At 42.2% G+C, this 18,311-nt stretch overlaps 3 protein-coding genes across 3 annotated transcripts; 1 reads left to right on the top strand and 2 right to left on the bottom strand.

Annotated features, from left to right (window-relative positions):
* Nucleotides 1–695: 695 nt before the first annotated feature.
* On the bottom strand, nt 696–1,958 carry K444DRAFT_613354 (uncharacterized protein). The gene is made up of 2 exons (XM_024880330.1): nt 1,703–1,958; nt 696–1,619 (listed from the first exon to the last, which is right to left on the bottom strand). Exons 1-2 carry the CDS (start codon nt 1,855–1,857, stop codon nt 851–853), a joined length of 924 nt encoding a protein of 307 aa, XP_024736285.1. The 5' UTR covers nt 1,858–1,958; the 3' UTR covers nt 696–850.
* Nucleotides 1,959–2,551: 593 nt separating this feature from the next.
* On the bottom strand, nt 2,552–4,685 carry K444DRAFT_630171 (HET-domain-containing protein; the record flags this gene model as incomplete). Its single annotated transcript, XM_024883163.1, has 4 exons — nt 2,552–2,984; nt 3,147–3,420; nt 3,529–4,314; nt 4,367–4,685. The coding sequence occupies 4 exons, from the start codon at nt 4,683–4,685 to the stop codon at nt 2,552–2,554; spliced, it is 1,812 nt and encodes a 603-aa protein (XP_024736284.1).
* Nucleotides 4,686–12,380: 7,695 nt separating this feature from the next.
* On the top strand, nt 12,381–13,346 carry K444DRAFT_410592 (uncharacterized protein). The gene has a single exon (XM_024872607.1). The coding sequence runs from the start codon at nt 12,492–12,494 to the stop codon at nt 13,194–13,196; it is 705 nt and encodes a 234-aa protein (XP_024736283.1). The 5' UTR covers nt 12,381–12,491; the 3' UTR covers nt 13,197–13,346.
* Nucleotides 13,347–18,311: the final 4,965 nt, after the last annotated feature.

Below are 18,311 nucleotides of genomic sequence, written 5' to 3'. Positions count from 1 at the left end.
TCATAGACGGAAAGATTGTGCCAAGTCAAGTGAGAATATAAGGAGAGAAAGGGGAAATCAATCTACGCCACAAGGCCTGACGTCGAGCAGAAAGGGAATGATTTTTATCGACTAGGCTGGCTCAGACGATTTTGAAGTCAAAATCTTCAAGAACAATCCTGATTCTTCTTTGCTATCTGCACTCTTCCACCAATATCCGCCAAGCCAACTTGTGTTTTATCCTGCTTGGCAGCAATTATCCACTTCCTCATCGTGTTTCCTCCACTCCATTCGCCATATTCAGCCAAGGCTCCGCCTCTCGGCATTTCTAAATACTGCCAACACAGACCACCTATTCCGCAGCAAAACATATTGACAACCAAGGCAAAAGAGTGCTGTAATGAATAGATAGATATCGACTTCTCCGACCATGGCGTGTCTACACACACCGTTCTATGCCCTTTCTAAACTTAAAAAATCAACCACAGGACAAAGATAAGAATGGGAAATAACAGTTGTGGCTAGTTTTCATTTACCCAGATTATCTAACTCATGGTCCGAAGATCTTCACTCGAGTAGAAATGGATGGCTACCACTTAGTCCCTTAACAATCTGCAGTCACCAACCATCGGACTACCGAGGTGCATACGAAACTAAATAAGAACGTTTTCCTAATACTGCAAGATGCAGTGCTGTTCCGTTCGAAGTGGGGTTCGTGGAACCCGTGGAACCCGAGGAACATCATCCGAGCGCTCGCGATGGACAAGGAAAGCCTCGCCTGATATCAAATAGATTAAAGTCAATAAAAAGGTAGCGGCACGTAGCCCTATGGCGAATTTCCGGGTTGCACAACATATGGAAGTTAAGAGTATTACTCAGCCAATTGTGGTGCCGAATCAAAACCTTCCGACGGCTTCCACGCCCTCAAAACACTCTCCCTCCACGCCCACATAACAGCCATGCCCGCCCCCGGTCCACAAACCACCATCGTCCCCGCAAACACACCCACGATCCTCCCCAATCCCACTTTAAGCAAGCCCTCTCTTTTCAGATCCCAGAAGTGCAACAACGTCCACACTGCCCCGGCACCAAAAGAACAAATTTGATCATACCTCAACACCTTCGCGGCGCCATAAAGCATCGTGTGCTCTGCTTCGGGATTTCGAAGATTAGAGAAAAAGATGCGTGACATAGGGACAGGCGAGAAGAGCCATAGGTAAAGATAAACTCCCGCGGACGCAGCTCCGGAAAGTCCATAAGCAAGGTTTATCAGACCGGAGAGATCTGCATTCTCATTCTCTCCTCTGTCTTTGACGTTCTCCTCCTCCCCTTCAATTTGCTTAGCGAATCGTGCAAGTAGTCGTTGCACAACGGCAGCATAGAGAGGGAAAGGCTGGAAGAAAACACCGTTTATCCACTGTCTGTTTACGAGGCCCGGGACTGAGAACATCGCTACTGTTGGCGCGATATAAGCCAGCCCAATCGTCGGCAGTGTCGTCTTAAGCTCGTTCCTCTTCACACTCCTCTCTTTTTCTGTCGGATATCGAGAGAGTGGTGATTCGATGTAGTGCAGAAAGCAGTATATCGGCGCTACATAAGCAATTCCACCTAACTGGGTGAGGAGCGTGATTGCTGTGCGACTGTGTCACCAGCGATGTCAACTCCTTCTTCCCTCCTGGTGACTCATACACATTATACATTAAAAGAAGGGACATAATCTTACAACTTCGCGGTAATCCTCCCAACATCCCCGACTCTCGACCCCTCAACCATCCAAATAACCTGCAGCGGAATCAGATCCACGAGAAAGGCAATGGCTTGTAGCCTACCGATGGGATCGAGACCTCCGATTGACGGCGTGAAGAATGCGGTGAACATTGCGATAACATCGTCGAGTCCTGAGATTCCGAAATATTTTGAATTGAAGGGCACGATGACTCCAGCGTCGAGGGTAAGTTGGGTGCTGTCGGAGGAGATGAGCGGTTGGAGCAACCGGAGGGAGGTCCCGAAGGTGCGGTGGGCGCCATAGAGAATGATGAGGAGAGGGAGAGCGCGGAGTGCTCGAGCCCACTTCTTTTCTCCTTTTGTGGCCAGCTTTGAGGGAGCTGGGGCCATGGTTTCGGTCTGAGAGGAGAGATTTTGGCGATGGAAGTGGCGTGGTAGGTGGCGGGGTAGGTGGGGTTGCTGTCCTAGCTACGGAGATAAAGCTAAAACCTCCGTAATTATAATAATTATTGAGTACTTGTTTATTGCGAACCACTTTTAATTTGTCAAATACTAGCTTTAATTATCGAGTAACAAAAGCTACTATTTGGTTATTATGATTACTAGTAATTAAAAGACGTGGGGCCGTGCGAAACAGGCTCTAAGCAAAGCGATCGCGCTACGCCTAATTAAGAGATATCAACTGCAACACTCCTTTATTTTCTGCCTCGTAAGTAGTCATCCTTAAGCACAGTTACGAAACAAAGCGGTGCACTATTGTTTATTGTATAGGAGCCAATAAATAGAACAGATACTATCCTAGACAATATCTGGAGAACAAGTGATAAACCGTGCACGTCTGTATAACTTATACAATCGAGATTAATGTAGGTGCTACTTCCTCTAGGAATGCTCCCATATCCTTTGCTATCTCGTGCGGGAGCTGATGTATTATGGCGATACCGAGCCTCTCGAATGCTCCCGGATATCGGAGCGAACGGCCAAACAACATAAACCTGTGTCGCAAAAACTCAAAAGGTGTATTAATATCGCTTTCGTTATCGCTTTCTGGGTAAAGAAGATATGCTTTAGCTGTCGAGTAAGGCATACACCATACTTGCGACGACGGTGGACCTGCTCCGTATATTGAGCGCCAGGCAATGCCAGGCAGTGCTATCGCATCATTTCGAAGGGTTGTAAAACCATGTGTCGCATCTTTTCGCGGGTATTTGATGTATACCAAGGGGGCGTCCAAGCGCATATTAAAGCAGTTGATAGCGTTGGGAATTTCGAAGCTCCGCCTATTATGACAAAATGTAGCTTTTGAGAGACGTGGGAGCGGCCCGTAACGGGAGTTGTCAAAGTGCATCTATGCCGCAAACACCTTCCCCTTCAACACACATATGCGACGCTCTCTGCCGTACGATAAATAGTGCGACTCGAGGGGATATAGTCCAAAATACATTGGGTAGAACTTGGTGTTTGCTCCCGCGCGATGCGTTTCTGGGTCATAACTCAGGACTCCGCTTACGGATGCCCAACTCCAAGTTGGCACTCCAGCGATGCACTGATTAGTGGGCATGTAGCGCTCCCATCCCAACTGGTGGACCATTCGGCTCTCCCATAAGCCAAATCGAAAAATGTCTCCTAGCCTCTGCTCCAGTCGTGTGGCCACAGCAGAGATTGCGACAATGCGATCGGTTTGCCTTGATAACTGCCTCATAGTGTACATCGGCACTATATGAGATATCCAGAGTTCATGAATATCTGATGTTGATTTCCCAGGCGACGTCAAACGAGCTATATTCATGTCGCTGTCATTTATAGGACTTTCCCAGGACTTACGAGGACTGTCATAGAGGAAATGTTTCGAGTGTCTGCCATAAGAGCATTCGCAAGTCTCGATGACATTACAGTGCCAAGACAATTCCTCAGGACTATAGCAAAGATAACGTCGCGCTAGCATCTTCTCCTGGAATGCCCATGCTCTCTTGGCTAATGGGCCCTCGTCAAGCGTGCATTGGTAACGAGCGCCTAATCCATATTTGATACAATAGGACTTCGCAGGATCTCGTTCGTCATAAAAGTAAACGGATCCCCCGGGATGGCGGCGTTCCTGGTTGAGGAAACCCTCGTATGAATCTGTCGCCGAGCTTGCAGCTAATACAAGATCTGCATTGCCGTACACTTGAGCCATTCGACTTGCCTCTCTCTGCCAGTCCTGCGGGTCGTCTTGAATGATGCATAAAGCATCAATCCACAAGTATTGGTATCCAAACGACTTCGCTACCTGAATTGCGTCTATGATTGTAGCTGGTATATTCGCAACCGGAATACCTGCAGTGAAAATATCTAACATGTCTCGGGTAGTGGTGAAGTTCCTCTTGCTCCCCCAACCATAACTGAGGGCCGCATAACTGCCGACTTGCCCGTTACTCACAAACAGCCAAGGCTGTTTGTGTGTGATATCGAGGACCCTTGTTGGTAGTTGCGTAGGCATCGCGAGTGAACATTCTGCATGCTCCGTCTGACACTTGGTAAGCCAATAGCGGGCATACTCTAAACATTGCTTAGAATCAGCCCGATGGGCTACATCAGGCCGCTCCGGGAGGGGTAAGGGACACGGCAGACCTTTGCCTGAGTCAGTAGAGCTTTCAAGCTACCATTCTTATTATATACTCACCGGGGTCCTTGTACAAACAGAACTCATAGGTAATAGTGTCGAAGCCCCCTTCTATTTGTATGTGGTTGTTTTCCACTATAACGTATCGTGCTCGGCCAGCAGCCGCTTGACAAACTTGGATACACCGTTTCCAGATCGTGCACATCGCGCAAGTGTCCTGGAATTGAGATAGAACGGTTTCAAGATCATTACTTCTCCTTTCTTCACTTGCACGCCAGTTGCATTTCGGACACTTGGTCGAAGCATCCAAGGGGCCAGGAAGCTTCGTTGTGTTTGCCCGTGTTCGCCGGTGGCGAGTCTCGCCAGTCTCAGAGCCCATCTTATTGTCGCTGCGGAATTTCCACGAGAGGTGAATAGGTAGTGAGTGAACAGAAGGCTACATTCTGAAGATTTAAATCTCTTCTGATGTCTGGGATTGAGGCTGTGTATGTGTGTAACCATAACATCGTCGACACCTTACTGGTTAGTCTGATCTTGAAGAGTGTTTGGCCTGCGGTTGGTCCTTTTAATGTCGGATGCGCCATCAAATCAGAGCTTGGGTGTGGCTACCAGTTGTTGAAGTGGAAAGCGGGTGGGTTACGACGGCGAGGCAGTGCAGTTGACACTGCGAATGGGAAGGACGGGATGCGGAAATGTGAGCGTGGGAATAGTGTAGGTAAACGCTGTGATCTGAAATGGGGGTCCTATGGCGTCGACATGTGCCGAGTCTGGAAACGTTTGGTATAGAATGCGACGAAGTCGTCGACTCGTCGGGCAGAAGATTTAACAATTGGAGGAGGTTGAGAGTATGCTGATAGAAGGGATCACCAGCCAACCGCCCAAATCACTCAACTGCCCAAGCAAAAGTTTGGAAAAATTTCAAAGGGCTCAGAAAATTCTGAAAATCTGTGGAATGACTAAAGCGAGGTCGTAGATCACGAATATTAACTTATTTTCTTCATTTTGGGATGTGGTTGTGGTGTGGTCATAATAAAACTATTTTTTGGGCGGTTGAGTGATTTGGGCGGTTGGCTGGTGATCCCTTCCTATATACGCCCACTGGGGCAACCGTCAAACCGACTGTGTTACTCCTTTGATCAGTCGTCCGAACCTTCAAATGGTCGCTAAACATATGCAAAGATGCAGACTCTCCCTGATTCGTAAGACTGCTCACCCACACCGACAGAAGGAAAGGCTGTTCACATCCCTTGGTTCATCGAATCGTATCCCACCGGGTCAGCAAACCTTGTCGGGAATGCTCGCGCTTGCAAGATGATACACTGCCTTTACAGTAAATGCATTGCAATCTCGAGGCATGCGCAGAGAGGTTGCATCCCCTGCCCATAACGGGGCGAAGGAAAACGGCACACTTTGGTGTGGATTGAGACATCCATCAAGGACGCATTGCAAGAATTGGGGGTCGCAGCAGTTTAAGGCTACCTCCCCAGCGTCGACTGGCAATTGCAAGTGCTCTAGGCTTCCAACAAACGTCGAAAGACGCAGACCCCGAATCACAGATAGGCTTTGCGTGCATGAAAGACGACCATCACCCCCGACCGAGTGCCTACATAATAGGGTTGAAATAAATTTTTTTTTTAAAAAAAGGATGATGGAGCGTTGATGAACATCTGAGCGTAGGGCCTCACCCGACAGCACGAAAACGGAAGGGCATGGCGTTCCTAACGCCTACGATGCGATGATATGGAGGGTAATTGTCAAGACCGTGAAAGGCACGACCAGATTCCGTGAGCAAGGCCTGCTGCAAGGTCAAGCCTTGCATGGAGGGAGTGCGTTTTCCAACGAATAGAGTCATGCAAGCCTACACCCCTTCAGTTGAGGTTGTGCCATCGCGGGTGAGTTTGGAACAAAAACCCAGCGCACCATTCAATTCAATGGTTTGGAGGCACCAGGGGCTTGCATCCCGCTGCGCCATGTGGCGGTTGCACGGGTTGCACAAGGAGGCCATTTTGAGCAGTTTGAAATTATTCCAGCAGGAAAATGGCCCAATGCCCACGGAAGGATCTCGCAAATGCTCCTCACCAGGGCGTATAATTTGATATACCCTGCTGTGTTATCTTTTAATTTGATGTGCCCTCTCCACCCGCCGCATTAATCTAGCCAATAAAACCATTAGTATTATGAAGCTATTAATCGCCATAGCTAGTATATTAATTGATCCTCCTATTGAGTATAGAAATTAAGTAGAATTATAAAGTGAGCCTTAATTAAGGGTATATAAGTCTGGTATTAATAAAATTAAGATTTTTTTAGTTCTTCAAATTCACCTATTTTACTATATAATTACAAAAACGTTACAACTTCATACTTATATTATAATACTATAAATTTATATAAAATAATTAAAATTATATTTATAGAAATCCTATAGCTACCTCTATTTAGAAATAAAAATATTATCCTAACTTATTAATAAAAAGTAAAAAAATCGCAAAATATAATAAAAAAAATATTATAATTATATAATAACTTAAAGAATATATCTTTTTTTATAAACTTTAAAACCAAAAAGCTCAAAAATAATATAATTATTTTTCCTTATCTAAGTAGTATTAAATTGCCTATTTAGGCTATTTTATTACTTATTTCCTAAGATTTCTTTTATAAAAAAAGTCTTTTATTTATACTAATTTAATAATCTTAACTCTTACTAATCTCATTAGAGTATTTTACTATTATTAATATTCTTTTATATATTTTATACTCTTTTTCTTATACTTATAATACCTGTATTTACTATTTTATTTCTTTACTTATATAACTATAGCCTGTTTTACTATTTTTAATCTAGTTTCAAATTATATTATTTGTTTTTAACTAAGCTTTTAATATAAAAGAAAAGCTAGAATCTATTTATAGAAAGATTTAGCTTGAACTTTATTAAAAATAATTACTTTTATAATTATTAAATAATTAATCTTATTACTATTTCTATTAAATGTTTTACTTTTCCGTATACCTTAATTATATACTAATTAGAAAGAATAATAGTCTCAAAACACGCTTATATAATTAAAGATATTCTTATTAGTTTTAAGAATAAAATAATAAGTATATAAATAAAAGAACTTATTATTTTAGAACTTTTTATAAGAGTAAAAGAGCTTCTAATAGCGAATTATATAAATTAAATAAAAGAATTAAAGCTCTTAATTCGAACTATTAAAGGTAATATTAGAAACTAGTATAATTCGGCTTTTAAATACCTTAATTTATTAATCTTATAAATTAACTATTTCGCTTATAATAATTACTACTTATATATTATTCTTTACTTTTATAATCTCTTTATAAATTAGTTTTAAAAAGTAGTTTATATATTTCTTTTTATTCTTATTAATTATTTTCTATATATATTTACTAGTATCTTATTAATAGAAAATAGCCTTTATTTAAAGAATATTAAGAAATTAAAAAAAGAAAGGTTTTAAATAAATTTAATAATATAATTATATTAAAGACTAGAAACCTATTATAATAAAATATTATTATTATAATATAATACTAATGTTTTATTATAACAAATAATAGTAATACTCTTTAATTTAATCTAATTAGAGTTTTTTTACTTTTAATTACTTATAGATTTCTTTATATCTCTCTAGTAAGCTCTCTAAAGCTTTATTCTAACTAGTTAATCTCTTAATTAAGCCATTAATTAGAGACTATTAATACCTCTATAATATTACTATATCTTTTAATTAGATCTCTTAATTAAGTATTCTATTTAATAAATAAATCAATTCTTAGTTATTACTATTTATATAATAATTACTATTATCTAAATTAAAGTAGTATATTTACTTTCTAGTAATTATAACTAATACCTCTCTCCTAATACTTTCGTATTATAAACGACTTCTATATTAACTATAGTATATATAAATACTATAATAGCCTTCTTAACTTAATATTCCTATATATTTTATATAGCTTCAATTACTATTCTCCTATTATTAAATAGCCTGCTTTTCTATTAATAAGCCTTCTCTTTTTTTATTTATTAAATAGCCTTTCTTAGCTTATTAATAGCTCTCTACTTCTCTCCTATATCTCTTATACTTCCTATACTTCCTATATATCGAATATATATATATATAATATTACTAGAATACTTTAGTTACTAGTATTAGGCTAGATATTCTAGTAGAATTCAGGAATATTAGATAAGGCTATTTTTTGAGCTTTTTAGATAGAAATTATTTCATTTTCTGTTTTTTTAAAAAGTTAGCCTATATATATAAGTAAATTATATATATATATAGTATAGAGAACTATATAGTTCTTTCTTTTTTAAGGACATATATTATATAATAATTATATACTAGTAGTTATATATAGGCCCACGTGACTATACTTATTATATTTAAGCTTTAGCTACTTATATTATATCTTTTTTCTTCTTATTTATTTATATATTATTATTATTATAATATAATACTAATGTTTTATTATAATATATAGATAATTATATTCTAAAAGTAGTTAGTTTTTCTAATTCTTATAAGCCTAAAAATAATTAATTTATATTTCCTATAATAAATTAAAGATTCTAAAATATTTAATTATATTTATATTTATTTACTATATATAAAAAGTACTAGAAAGTAGAAGTTATTATAACTAAATTTAAGCCCTTTATTTTAAATAAGAGATTATTTTTTAAGTAATAATAATAGTAAATATTTATATAAAATAAAAGATATTTCTTAATTACTTTTAAAAGCAAAGAATTATAATCTAATATATAGTAAATTTCTTATTTTTTAGCTTTTATAATTATTAAATCGGGAATTGTTTTAATTAAATTAATAAGAAAAGTACTTTAAAAGAAATTGTTTTTTCTTTTATTAATTTATTAAGCTATAAAAAACATTTCTCTATTAGAATTCCGTTTAATACTAAGCTTTAAAATATATTTAAAATAATTATTAAAATAATAGAAATTAAAAACTATAAATAATATTAATTTAATAAATTATTCTTATATAATATATAGCCTAATAAAGATATAGCCTAATAAAGATATAGCCTAATAAAGATATAGCCTAATAAAGATATAGCCTAATAAATATATAGCCTAATAAAGATATAGCCTAATAAAGATATATAAAAACTTATTCTTTAGTCTAGTTATTATAAGCTCTATAATAAGAGGTTATATAAAATACTTATATAAGAGAGGAACTTCTTTAATATAAAGATATTTAATATAAAAGAAAAATTAAATAAAATCTTTAATAATTATTATAATAAGATAATATTATAATAGTAATAAAGAGCTTGAATTAAGTTAAAGGCTATATACCCGACTAAAATACTGGCTATATACTAAGTTACATATAGTAGTACTATATAACTAGTACTATATAATAGTAATATTAATATATATATAACTAGTTAGTTAATTCTATAGTTTATAAAGTTATTAATCTTTTAATTTAATCTCAAATTATTTCTAAATAATATCTTTTATATTTTTTAAGTTTATATTATATTTTATAATAAGGCTTTTTAGTATTTTATTTATAAAAAGTTATATATTAATTATAAGATTATATAAGAGTTATTATTTATAAAAGCAGATATATTTATTATAAAGTATTAAAATAATAATATATTTTAGTAAAGGTTTTATTACTTTTAAAGATTTTATTTTTATATTTAGTAATAAATATCTATTATTTTATAATAAGCTTAAATTTTATAAAAGAACTAAAGTAATTATATAATATAATAGTAAATATAATAATATAAGTAATAAAAAAGAATTATATAAAATATTAGTATTATTAATAAAATAAAAGTAATAATATTAATAGAAAAGTAAAATAAATAATTTATTTATATTTTTTATATATTAATTATAAGTTATAACTATATTATAGAATTACTAAAATTAGTAGTAAATAATATTAAAAATTAAGTAAATATAATATATAAGATACTTATATTATAATAAATTATAATATATATAATACTTGAATTAAGCCTTAGAATTAAATATAATTAAATATTAAATTAATTAGATTATAATTTAATTAAAATCGCGATTTACTTATTATAAGGTGGCATTTTTAAGGGTATTTAGAGATCCTTTAGAAAAGTAATAGTAATATTTGCTATATTCGCTCTTACTTAGAATTGCAATCTTGCTTTAACTAAATTATAAGGTTTATAGTACTAAATAGACCTATTTTACTATATATATATATATATATTGTATTTGAGAGAATTTTTTTTGGATAATTAATAATATTATTAAAATTAAGACAGGCGATAGCGATATTAATAGCTTCATAATACTGATGGTTTTATTGGCTAGATTAAGGCGGCGGGTGGAGAGGGTATATCAAATTATGCCCCTCACTAGCGCTGGGGCGTACTGCGTCATGCACTGAGATCTGGACGGTGTAGACTTCAAACAGCGTGGCACCTGGGTTGCAAGTGATAAAGCTCCCCAAGTAAGGCTGTCGGGTACCGCACACCCAGCTGATCCAGCCATGATCCCGACACGTCAACGCAACTCCAGCATAAGTACGAAAAATAAATAAGCGGCCTCACCCTATAAATCCCTTCCCTCGTCTTTCCTACTTCCTTTATCTTTGACCAGTCCTCTTCTCTCAAGCTTGCACACTGGTAAGCGTTAACTGCAATTTGTGCTCAGTTCTTCGCAACTGTCCGGGCATCACTCTACCTTCGTACTTCATCTAACATGTTCGTTGCAGACTGCGTTGGAAGACCAAACACCGCCGGTGTGAAAAGAGTCACAGGTAAGCTCCTCGTTGAACAAGTTCGGGCACTTCTAACACTTCTCAGACCAACAGTTGCTGAAAATCTTGCACCGTACTATCCAACGGATCTCGCAATTTCTACCTACTGGCCAGCGACTTGATCAACGAATTTTACTTCCCTCTTCATGTGGCTGACCAACGCCACACTGAGGCGCCTTTGCCTTCAGCGAAATCTTTTCGATTCACCGAACTCGATGATTGCTCTGGCTCGCCAGTGCGCTGCCGACCGCCGGAACGGATCAAGCGGCCGCAACGGCCGCAATTGCCGTCAAAGTAGCCATTTTCGCTCACCGAGTTGTCTCCTCCACCATCCCACACTCTCTATACCGATTGGATATATAGTGAGTTGAAAAATGAGGGCGTGTGCATGAAAGCTCATGCAGAGGGGCGTATACATTTCAAGGCATGCGCGCGGTATGCATAGGGGCGTCTAATGTGCTATCGAGCGACGCCCGGCTTGAGAGAGCTCGAGCCCGAAGATCCCAGTTTAGCACCCAATTTTCCTTCAACTCTTTTGGGTAAGTCATGTCTCTCATGTTAGGCAACCAGAGCCCCTAGTTGTCGTAGTTGGCGATAAGGACCTCCCCTGCGGGAGGGTGATGGCAAGTCGTATTCAGAGTGGTTGGATTCGGCCGGTCATTGTCAGACTTTTACCTAATGGACGTGTGCCAGGTGGTTTCCCTTGCGAGGGCTGGGGATTGGCTATGGAACTACATTGGGAGACTGGATTCAAGGTGCTGTGGCTGTAAGGATTCGACCTCAACTGAGCGAGAAGGGCGACAAAGTCACGGTGACAGGAAACTTGACGGCGGGAGCAGCAACGCCCCTCGAGCTGTTCAAAATTGGTCCCCAATCCCCAAGAAAGCTCGGCAACGAAGACGTTCCGTATGGAATCAGCTGCGATGGACTTTGATATGGACTCTGCAAGATCTCAGCAGGCGGAGCGTTTGGGTACTAGGTTCTACGATATGGCCTCATTATTTTCTCATCGCGGCAAGGCTAGCCTTGTTCTTCACGGATTCTTCGTTCTTCCCGCCTCCCATATTATTAATCCAACTCCTCCTACCCTACAGCCGGAACCAGGTATGGGCAGCTTTGCAGCTCTTGGTCTAGATGAAAACTTGCCTTTCGAAGACCCTGGTGGATCAAGAGCCGTCCTTTCAAACGAGGCTTATGGAACTGGTAGAGATATTGACGTTCCGGTAACAGAATCTACCAAGACTAACAGGTAGAATAAAGATCTCGAGCTTGTACAAGATGCGGCATTAGATGCCAGTTTTGAATTCGATCTCGACTTTCTCTCTCAAATCGAGGCTGGCCCAGGCCAGGGTCGGATGTCCCAAACTCCCTTCACAAATCTCTTCACAAACGACATTCCCTCAGCAAACCCGAACCAAATCTTTAGCAATGATATGCTCGGCCAAGAATACGATTTCCCTCACAGCCTCGAGACACCAAATGCTCTTTCAACCACACCAGAAATGAGTATCTCATCCAACGACTACGATCAACCAGCCCCTCACGATCTCTACAGTCTTAACATTCCTGGCCAGGAAACCGATCTATCAAACAACCTCGAAACGAATTCCTATGAACCATCATCCAGCCAAGAAACGAGTTTCTCCTCCGCCTCCACATCCAACGACTTCTCCCACGACAGCCACAACCCGAGCGAGATCTTCGCCGGCCCAAAACCAAGACGCAGCGAGGAATTCGAAATCAACCACCCAGACAGTGAAGCAACACACCTAACCACCCATCCACCACCATCCATCCAAGAACTTCACACCTCTTCCCCCTCCAACCCCCCCTCTCCATCCTCACCCAGCGGCAGCCACATCTCACCAGACCGCCACCCCTGCCTGCACTGCCCCCGAACCTTCAAGCGACCAGGCGACGTCAAACGGCACGAGAAAGTGCATATTCCCAGCCAGAGACGCTTTCACTGTTGGCAGGTCGGGTGCGAGAGGAGGGGATGGAGGGGCTTTTATCGGAGGGATAAGTTGAGGGATCATGTTAAGACGGTTCACGGTTTATAGTGCATGGGTGGGAAAGGCGTTTTTCTAGAGGATGGAAAGTGGATAGGGTGGAGTTAGAGATGGGATATTTGGTGTTTGTTGTGGGAGAATGGAAGAGCATGCATGAAGGGGTGGAGATGATAGGGGCCAAAATTTATTGAAATCTAATCAAGAATTCAGAATTCAGCCTGCTCCCCTCTTGGACACACATACACGCACACCTATTCGAGTGACTCTAGAAACTCCCAAATACTAGCCTAAAACTGGGGCTGGAGGTCTCCTAGAATATCTCATGAGCACTACCAACTCCTTTTGACGTTCCATGAGAGCAATTTCGTGGGTCTCTTTCCTCGTTAGGTTCAGTCTGGGGAAGCAGAGCTGTACGTCTACCTTGGCGGATCCCGCCAGGCCGCTCCCTCCTCACCATCTTGCGAGAGCTAGAGCAGCGCCGCTCACCCCCGCTCACCCGGCTCTCGCGACTGGCGAGTGCTGGAGTGAGCGGGGTAGGGAGGGCGCCCATTTCTGAACTCCTGAGCAAGGAGCTCGTTATCACTCGAGGAATTTCTACCGATGAGTAAGCATCGTTGCGGGGGTTTTGTCCTCACGTAAGGAATAGAGGACTTTGTTTATGTTTTTGGCAGATATGTATCCCTTGACTTCCTCTGCACAGGAGTCCCTTTTCCCTATCATTGTGTCCTGGGTATAGTCCAACGATCCTGTACAAGAAAATGTCACTCACAAGCCCTAGTAACGCCGCCCATTCTTATCCCATTCCCATATCCCACCACAACGCCGCCCGTTGACTCCTAAACAACAACAAAATATATGCAATCACCATCGCAATTACAAATACAACTTCCTCCCATCAACCCCCCTCGTTTTCGCCTCATCACCTAACGCATACCGTCCAACCGTAAGCGCGACACCTGTCCCAATACTCCACCCACCATCCACATCGCCCACGTCGCCGAGCCGCACCCGCCATTCAGAACACATCCTGCTCCGCTGCAACCCATCTAACCCTACCCCTCCATCGGGGAACTCCACGTATTGACTTTCTCTCGCAAGAGACGAGACGTAGCCGAGATAATCTCTCGATAGCGTCACACGAGAGAGGATCATAGAGATGAGGGCCGAGAGAGGGATGACGAGGGAGGCGAGGAGAAAGAGAGCGAGGAACGGGATCGAGACGCTGTAGTGGTCCGGACCGGGGATGGTGGAGTTTGTGAGGAGTGTGAAGGATGGCGAGAGGGCTTTTATTTGGGCGGACATCGAGGATGGAGTTGTTGCTAGCTGTTGCTGTGGTAGACTATGCGCCTCTCCAGTTAAATATGTAGTGGAGTTCAATTGAGCACCGTGTAAAAACGCGTTAATCAGGGATCCTAGACGGTCACCGAAATCCTGGAGCGAGATATTTTGGAGTCGAGACTCGGTTGGTGGAGAAGTGAAGGAAGGCCAGGGTGTAGACTGGATGTAAGAATTCGAGAGAGGTTGCACGAGGTAGTTTTGGAGGAGATCGATGTGGTTTAATTGTTGTGTTGAGCGCGGGAGGAGAGAACTCAATCCGTTGAAGACTTGAGGATAGGTCATCAAGGTCAATGTGTTCGGCATGTGTGGGAGGAGCGAGAGGCGTTGTGCTGTGACGCCGCAGGATTGTGGTGCACCGGGAGAGGACTGCGTGCAGGTAATTTCGGACTCGATGTATGTTTGCGACGGGACACAGTAGATTGAGGTTACGTTTTGCGACCCGGTGAAGTCTTGGTAGAGAAGGAGACCGGGGAGGAAGGTCCCAGATTCGGTTTGGTTGGAGAGACTGTCGAGACTTTGGATGGTGATATTGTTTGTGAGGGCAGTGATGTTGTCGCCAAGGTAGCCTATCGTCCATAGAGTCTGGAAAGTGACGTTCTGCGCAGATACGAAAGGCCCGTTTGTGGAAATTAATCCGGGATTTGAGAAGAAATTCAGGCTCCTGGTCCTGCTTGTAGTTCTGTTCGAACAAGATAACTCCACAAATGTAGATTGGACGTTGAACGTGGCGTTCCCTGTTGGAACTCCGGATATCGGAATGCCAAAAATCGATGAATATGAAGGCGTATAGTTGGTTTGTGGGGTTTGCTTCCAGCCGTTCGAGTCTTCCGTGACGTTTGCGAGACCCGAAAAGTATGGAATCTTGAGATTCCCCCACAGATCAATTGGGCCTGCCTTCACTGCCGTCGGAGCGAGTAAGGAGGCTGTAAAGATGCCCGCAAATCCTGGATACCAGGAGTCGAAAGCTGGCAATCCCGCATAGACCTGTTGCCGAGAATTGAGATAATTCACGGCCGCGTTGGAGACGGTTCGTGTTGACGTGGTTGACAATATTCGCAGAACCGCTTGACCGCCAACAGGTGATAACAACCACAGCAATATCAGACCAAGACCAACAAGACTGAAGTGCCATAATCTGACTTGCGTGATAATGGTACCGCCAACTGTTTTGCTTCCCATTAATCGTTCCAGAGATCCGACTGTTGACCCGCGCTCGACTTTCCATGATGCGAATTTGACCATTAATCTGCCCACAACAACGGAGAAAACGAGAGGGAATAATGTAGCAGCCTTCACCTAATCAGCATACATAGACGATTGGGGGCTTTTCGTACTCACGCCTTTTATACATTGATTCAAGACGTTTTCTTGGTGTCTTTTCACTGGCTTCCCGTCTAGGCGTATGATAGCGCCAGCAAGCGCGAAGAATGGCAGCCCCACAGCTATCGCAAGAACATCTACCAAGAAATCTCTCCATTTTTGCCTTCTCGTTCTGTTCAGACTTCCAGCTACACCCTCCCAATTCGGTGATTCTCTTCCCTCTTGACCATCTTCTTCTGGCTGATCATATCGAAATTTTCTTGTCGTTGAATACTGAAATAGATTCTTCGAGGTAGGTGGTAATAAATTCTGAGATTCTGACTTCCCTCTCCGGTGTCCAGGAGTCGAAGGAGGACTTGGACTTTCAGCACCTGGAGGCGATGGTCTTCGAGATAGCGGTGCTGGGATTGTCCGCGTACTTACCGGCGAGGACACACTCGCCGTCGCACTCTGGATCTCTATTATCGGAATATCGTCCATTATCGGTATCTCGTCCAAAATGGGGGGTCTGTCATTGTCGAAGGTCCTGTTAACAGCTCCATCACGTGATCCACCCCGCAATTCCATGCTCTCTTTGCGACAGCGAGGCCTTCCACGGCGGCCACATATAAGAGCAAAATGATCGTCTACTGATAGCAGGGTGCATGATGGATGGGTAAATGCGCTTCAGGCTTATATATCAAACTCCCAACTTTCTGCAGATGTTTGACAACACACGCTCATGTTGGAAGGATTTTGAGCTAGAGACGGCTGGAGCTGAAAATAGACAGCGGGTGCCCAGGGGGTTCGTCTGTGCGGGCGCCGGGCGGACGAGCGCCCTTGTCTACGCGCCGTTCGCATGAAAGCTCACGCTCAGCCTCGCCATCATGCCTCCCGCACCCTCCACACCGCGACCCCAGCGCACTTGCGGATTCGACGCCGTTGGCAGCTTGACGCCGTGGATTGGAGGTCGTGGAAGACAGAGCTGCAATTGACGAATAGAACATGCCGGCCAGAGAGGCTATCTCGAAGCTTGCGAATGCAACGAAAACCGTCTCACCGCTGACTCCACGGCAACCTCAGACACTTGACATAAGGTGAGACTTGGAATTTGGGCTGTGAAGTTGTGAACGAGACCACGATCTGCAATTTGGAGACTGTGATGCGGCTTCACTTGCCCAGCAAATGGTGACGGTGAATTTGGATGAAGTACTGATGCGTTGGACCTGATGGTGTTGTGACTGAAGCAGTTCGCGATTCATCGCCTTATTGGCTAGCAGGAGCCTTGTCACCAGGCGGACAATGCAGCACGAGATTAGTGCAGGGCCTTCGTACCAGAAAACTGTCAGCCCGCTGTTTCCTGAGGCCTTTCTCCGGAAAATAGAAATAAGTTTTATCGCGAATGGTGGAGGCCTATGATCGCCGCAGCGATTGGAGAGAGCTGCCCTGGACCAGGCTTCTCGATAGTCCTTTGCGGACATAGAGACCGAGCGGTCCTATCCATTTTCCAGTTCGGTTTACGATGAAGGTGTTTTTTGGTATGCTTCTCTCCATCGCGAAGTGATGTGCGTCCCGTCATCATGCAGTAATGCAAACATTGTCACCGGCGACCTCTTCTCGTCTTTCTCCTTGCTGCCGGAGCTTATCAATGAGGTGAGCATGGAAGGTTCCATCTGACAACCACAGGGTTTCGGTGGCTGTTGGGCCTCGAAGAGGATCGACAGGCTGAGTAAAGAATCTGACCTAAATCCCACGATTCGGGACTCATAGCCCCCACGGAAGCCCGACTGCGCTCCGAGATGGCAGCCTCTCCGCACTGCCTGCTGTTTCACGCCATCCCCTGTAAAGTGTAAAAAGGTATGCTAGTGTTTAGATGATGACAACATAATCTTATCTTCCCCGCCGCACTCGGGCATCGGCAATAATAACCTTAAAGTCCGAACGTCACAACATTTGCAAAGAAAGAAACCGAGAAATCGTGAGGAATAATGACACAATGACGAATAAGAGCGATGAAAGCAAATGACCCCAGTTCTAACTGCTTGTAAATGACTAATCAACAAAAATTTGAAATACAACCCAAGGATTAAAGTGCAAAACAATCCATATCCGTGGTGCACTCGACCCAACCAGCACCGCCCCGGCAGCTTGCCGCAGGGCCTAAAGTATAAGCTGGCATTTGCGAGGACGAAGGCACGGTTCTCATCATCCCGGAGCACTTGTTGACAAATGGCAATGAGAATGAACTTCGGCTTCGAGAATGATAATCAGGGAAAATCGACAAAGGTTCACCGCAGCTGCGATGACAATACATGTCCCCTCGCGAGAGTGTTCCAGCTCATTGCTAAGAGAGCATGGTGAGAAACATCGCGGCTTGAACTGTCCGATCAAGACTAACCTCAGCAATTGCGACCGACCCACAATCCCATCCGCGACCCTGGACTCTAAACCCGACGCGCAGCTCCAGCCCCCCCAATGCTCAACTACCGAGCCTTAGACTGGCAATTAGGAAATAACACGGTTCAGCGA

Source organism: Hyaloscypha bicolor (genome assembly GCF_002865645.1).
Source record: "Hyaloscypha bicolor E unplaced genomic scaffold K444scaffold_86, whole genome shotgun sequence".
Classification (NCBI taxonomy): domain Eukaryota; kingdom Fungi; phylum Ascomycota; class Leotiomycetes; order Helotiales; family Hyaloscyphaceae; genus Hyaloscypha; species Hyaloscypha bicolor.
The sequence above is the reverse complement of the archived record's forward strand: the minus strand, read 5'-3'. Positions and strand labels throughout refer to the sequence as shown.